At 43.4% G+C, this 5,235-nt stretch overlaps 1 protein-coding gene across 1 annotated transcript in view; it reads left to right on the top strand.

Moving 5' to 3' along the window:
- AK88_04396 (uncharacterized protein) overlaps positions 1-4,620 on the top strand; it is a gene marked incomplete at both ends in the record, with an annotated part of 6,158 nt that extends 1,538 nt beyond the window's left edge. The window contains 11 exons of the mRNA XM_012482006.1: positions 186-259; positions 408-626; positions 799-984; positions 1,097-1,173; positions 1,310-1,522; positions 1,638-1,854; positions 1,978-2,031; positions 2,136-2,254; positions 2,394-2,943; positions 3,049-4,341; positions 4,508-4,620. Of these exons, the coding sequence (XP_012337429.1) occupies positions 186-259; positions 408-626; positions 799-984; positions 1,097-1,173; positions 1,310-1,522; positions 1,638-1,854; positions 1,978-2,031; positions 2,136-2,254; positions 2,394-2,943; positions 3,049-4,341; positions 4,508-4,620 (3,115 nt within the window). The remainder of the gene's footprint in view (positions 1-185; positions 260-407; positions 627-798; positions 985-1,096; positions 1,174-1,309; positions 1,523-1,637; positions 1,855-1,977; positions 2,032-2,135; positions 2,255-2,393; positions 2,944-3,048; positions 4,342-4,507) is intronic.
- Positions 4,621-5,235: the final 615 nt, after the last annotated feature.

Raw genomic sequence — 5,235 nt, 5'->3', positions numbered from 1 at the left:
CCCCTTTTTTTTTTTTTTTTTTTTTTTTTTTTTTTTTAAAGCCAGAAAAAATTTCTCACACTGTTGCTAGGAATTCCCTTCAGTCCATTTTTAAACGAAGTTTTTTGTGCCTTCCCATTTTGAAGTTTTACCCAGATTTTGGCATTTTTTTTTTTTTTTTTTTTTTTTTTACTCCCACTTACCAGAAAAAATATGAACATCCTGCACCTCTGCCTAGTTGTCCTCATCGACCTGAGCATCCTCTATGAGCAATTTATAGGTACTAAAAAGGACAGTGGCAAAGGGATTACACGCGCGTAGCTTATGTGCTTGCTTCCTTTAATATTGTGCAGCTCCGTCTCTCCCCTCTTGGTTATTGTCCTCATTTTCGTCATTTTATTTTTTTTTTTTTTCCCCCTCCCCTGCAGACACGGTTGAGAATTACTCTGTGCACGAAAAAGGAGTCGATCTGATAATTTGCTTCTACTATCTGTTCCTCATTATAAATGTCCTGAAAGAATTGTCAAATCACTGGAAGGTGCTTTTTATTCCGGTGGAAATAATTCGAACAACTGTTACGCACAACTACATGCTGCTCCTCTTTCTCCTGAACTTCCTCCTGTTGATACTCATTAATTATTTTTCGAGTAAGGGTAGAGTGTCCTCCTCACTATGAATGCGCAATGTGCATTTTCGCCTTGGACTAGGCTACTAATGAGTAGTAATATGTGTGGACGTCCGTCTCGTATGAAGGGGCATAGGGTGGAACCCTCTGGAATCGTATAAATGTGACACATCCCCCATTTGTACCTCTTCTAGGCGGGGAGAAGCTCAAGGCCTACTTCAGCTCCGTCTTTACCTTCCATGATGACTCCAAATACAAGAACGAATTTCTATACAACTTTTTTGTTGTTATAATTTACACCTTTTTTTTTGTGCCCATGATTACTGTTGCTTCCACCGCGACTACCTTTTTGCTGATAAACAAGTATGAGGACCTTTTCGGTAGGCAGTTCATGGGGTTACGTGAGGAATGGGTGCTCCATCTCATATATTTACTTCCATTAAGAAGGAAATACACAATACCTGCATACATGTTTTTCCTGCCCCTATGTAGAGTTTAAACCTCGAAAGAGCCATCTATGGGCCAAACTAAGGGAGTACTTTTTTTTCCTCAAGGAGAAAAATCAAACAGTAAAAAAAAAGGAGCTGCGCTGAGGGAGAAAACTTAGTTACACTCCAATAGGGGGGGAGTGATAAACAAGCCATAGGGAGACGCATAACAAAGCGCCTGACCCACACACACATACCACACATACACCTGGTGCAGGAAACACCTGAACGAAGAAAAGAAATGACCTACGAAGAATACGAAGAGAAGAAAATTAAAATAGACATCCTCAAGATTGGCAGCATCCTTTTTTTTTTCCTTTTTTTTATATTTTTTGTGCTGAAAATATTTTTTGATCAGAATACCATGACCCACCTTGACGCTCATTATTCGCACCAGTTGGGAGCGCCCTTTGTCACGAAGGAGGGAGGGGTAAGGCATTGGGGCGCATATATGTGGAAGAGTGTCTGTCAGGGTGCCATTAGCATGCCCGTATGGGCAAGCACACTGCGTTAACCGCATTAACCGCCCCCCCTCCCTTGTGCAGGAAAAATCGTTCGACACGCTGACGCACACGTCCGAGTACCTGCAGTTCCTCAGCGCCGTCGTGATAAATAACATAATGAGAAATAATAAAAACCTGGACAATAAAAATCTGTTTAAACTGGAAGCGGCCTTCGAGGGACAGAACATCTTTGTGTACGAAGACGTCTTCCACATTTTCCCCTATGACGTGTTGGTGAAGATCAGCGATGGGAAGGCAGGTAAAGCGCGCGTGGCTGCCGGAGCATGTGTGTGTGTGGGCACCAAAAAATGAGCCACACGTAGATACTATGCGCGTCGCTTCATGCTACCCCACGTTGACCTGCTTCCCAACTCCCCCAAAGTGTCGGACGAAATAGCCGTGGAGAATCCCCTGCTTTCAGACGAGCCCGCCACAGGTAAGCAAAGGAGAGAGGTGCCCCCAAAAGTCTGAACGGTCGCACACCCCGTTATGTACACACCACAATTGCACACGCGTTTTTGCCGCTTGTTCCCCACGCAGACGCGCACGAACTGCGCGAGTACGAAGACACGCTTGACAACAGAAAGGAAGCCATAAAACACTACGACGCGTATGCCCTACTGTACAACTTTGAGCACAGCCTGTTCATTCTATTAAATGTAACACAAAAAAAAGTGACTGAAATGAGGGGGGGAAAAAAATATGAATGTGCATGTGGATAGCCACCTTTTTCTACATTTTAGCTAGCCAGATAGCTTTTTTTTTTTTTTTTTTTTTTTTTTTTTTCTCCCCGTGTAGGCGTCCTTCAACGTCCAGAGCAACGGCCTGTTCAGACAAACCAAAGACGTCTTCATACAGGAGATGACCGAATTTAAAAACCCGCAGTACAGAACTAAATTGATCATTTTAATATTCCTGTTAATCGTAACAGTGGGTTATTTGCTGCTAGTAATGTACATGTTGTACTACGTGCGGAATCGATTTTTCCTGGTGTTCTTTAGCTTCTTTTTTATCATTTGTTTGTGTTTCTTTTCATTTAATTTTATGACACTGAAGTCTGTGAGTCATTCATATGACTACGTTGAGAATATAAAGAACAGGAACATTGCAGAAACATTTAATTTGAACAAGCTTGGGAAATTCAAGTCACTGCTGGACGATTTGTTACGGATAAAAGTGTCCAAATTTTACGGGAATTTGTTTTGTCATATTATTCTTGTTACAATAGTGTTGAAGATTTATTGCTTCTTCTTTGTTAATTATTTTGTTTCATTTACCAAGTACAAGTTTCACTTCCTCTTGGTGACGGCTTCGGTGTTCATCTTCGTCTGTTTGATGTCCCTCTTGAGTAAGAGAAAGCGGTGGAGTCGCGGCGTCTGCCACGTTTGTTTCGACCCTCATCACATCCTCACTCGATCGCCGCTACTACCCCCTCCCATCACCACCACCGCAGGCTCCTACACCTACCTGAACGCGAACCTAGGCCTCCAAAAATGGACAATGCTGTTTTATCACGTGCAGACAAGCGAAAAGTACTTCGCCTATGAGCTGCTAAGTACTTTCATTTTCTTTTTCTTCCTCTTCTACATCACATCAATATACTTGTATATTTATTTAAAAAAAAATGAAAACCCAGTAACAGTTAAGCTCAAGGAAGATGAAGACAATTCACTTCCCTTTGACGATGTAGTGCTTGATGATCTAGTCCTTGACGACCATGACATTTTGCTCCACTTCAAGGCCATCCTGTATACCATAGACAAGACATTCGAAAAGGTGAGGATACTATGGGAGAGGCATCAGGTAGGGCAATTATTAAACCAGCAAATCCAGTGGTATAATCAGTACTGCTATGAAAAGGCTTTGCAGGAAAATTTACTAAATTGGTATGTCTCTAATGGATGTGTGCGTCAAGAGGGGGGTCAGTTGGTTCAGCCGCCTCAACCTAGTGGTTTGTTTGACGGTGGTGTAGCAGGCCAAGTGGGGAGTGTTGCCGTTGTGAACAGGGAGGTGGGGAATGATCAGGGTGGGGTTCCCCTTTCCGGTTTCATCGAACCAACCAATCAGGGTGGTGGCCCCGAAACGAACTCCCACGAGATGAATACACAGCGGTTACAAGGTGAGCAAGGAGGAGATCAGTCAAGTCTTCACGATGAGGAGGAAGTCGACGCGGTGGCTGCCACTTCACAAAGGTACAACGAGTTCGAAATGGTTCAGAAAACGACGAACATGAACTTATTTTTCACCAAACTCCTGAATGGGAAGTATGACTTTAGTTTTTTGCATGAACAAAGGGGGGAGAATGCCCCAGGTGGCGCGAATGCGGTGGGTGGAAACCGTCACAATGGCCAGGGCAAAAAGAGGCTGTTGGACTTCCTCAGAAAAGGGGTTTACGACAAGACGGCAGTTGGGAGAAGGGATAAAAAAAAGGAACAGAACAGAACAAAACTGAAATACATGCTAACCAATTTGGTTGAAGATTTAGCTAATATAGAAAAAATAAAAATGGCATTTACGTATGCACTGTTTTTGAAGATAAAGCGACACATCCTGATGAGGAACATACGGCAAGTGAACAGAGTCACGGGCGAACTGAAGGCCGAGTATGAAAACAGAGTCCTCTACAAAAAGCACCTCATCAATTTGCAGCAGAAGATGGCCAACGAGATCGATGAGATGGAACGAGACATACTAATACGGAACAAGCTGAAGGGCACCCTCATCCATGTCATAGAGGAAGGAACGTGTAAGAGAGGGAAGAAGCGGCAGTATCACTTTTTTGCACAGCCGTTCCTGCAAGACCATCCATGTGGAGGTGTCCCACACGAGGTCACTTCTTTCTACTGCCTCGCATGTTGCTAATTATTACTTCTCCCCTGATTTTAACCTTCCTTCCCCCCTCCCTTTTTCAGTCTACCTGAAGGATGAGAAGGACATCAAGGACCCCGCCGAGTCGACACCACAACCTGCCCCAGGCGCATTGGATGAAGAGATTCTCCCAGAGAAGCAACAAAAAATGATGTGAAGTAATCTCGCATCCATTTTTACTTCGTGTAGGTACTTCTCCTAAGGAGCTGATTGGCAATGTGTGCAGCTCATGTGGGGGGATACATATCTAGTTAGGAAAAATGGGATATTATACCTTTTCATGTATATATTTTTTTTTTTTTTTTTTTTGTGAGGCTCCTTTCTACGGGCCACAAATGTGAACGTGTCATAGGTCTGATGTACTGTGCCAATTAAATTGGTTTTATATTCTCTTTGCGCGTCCTTAAAAGGGTGTGGGATTTTCAAAAGAGGCACTTCCCTGAAGGGGGGGGGCTGCACCTACTGACCATATCACAATAGAGAATGTTACAGTAGTGATGAACATGTTACTTTTCTCGCGTCGTGATGTGCATTTCTCGGAACGGTTGTGGTGTGGGGGTGTAGGTTGTTTGCCCCATCTTCGTTTGCGGTTAGGGTTCGCGGCAACCCTGCACCCGTTTTCGCCCTTTACGGGTGAAGCCTTCATAAACATAGCAGCATCAACACATTTTTGCACCGGGTTTTTGTTCTCAATAGTTGGTCGAGCATGACAAGTATATGGCTTATGTAGGCAAGGAGATATTTTCTTTTGTCGTTTTTTTTTTTTTTTTTT

The sequence above is a fragment of the Plasmodium fragile genome (assembly GCF_000956335.1).
Source record: "Plasmodium fragile strain nilgiri unplaced genomic scaffold supercont1.61, whole genome shotgun sequence".
NCBI classification, from domain to species: domain Eukaryota; phylum Apicomplexa; class Aconoidasida; order Haemosporida; family Plasmodiidae; genus Plasmodium; species Plasmodium fragile.
This window is presented reverse-complemented; position numbering and strand designations above follow the sequence as displayed.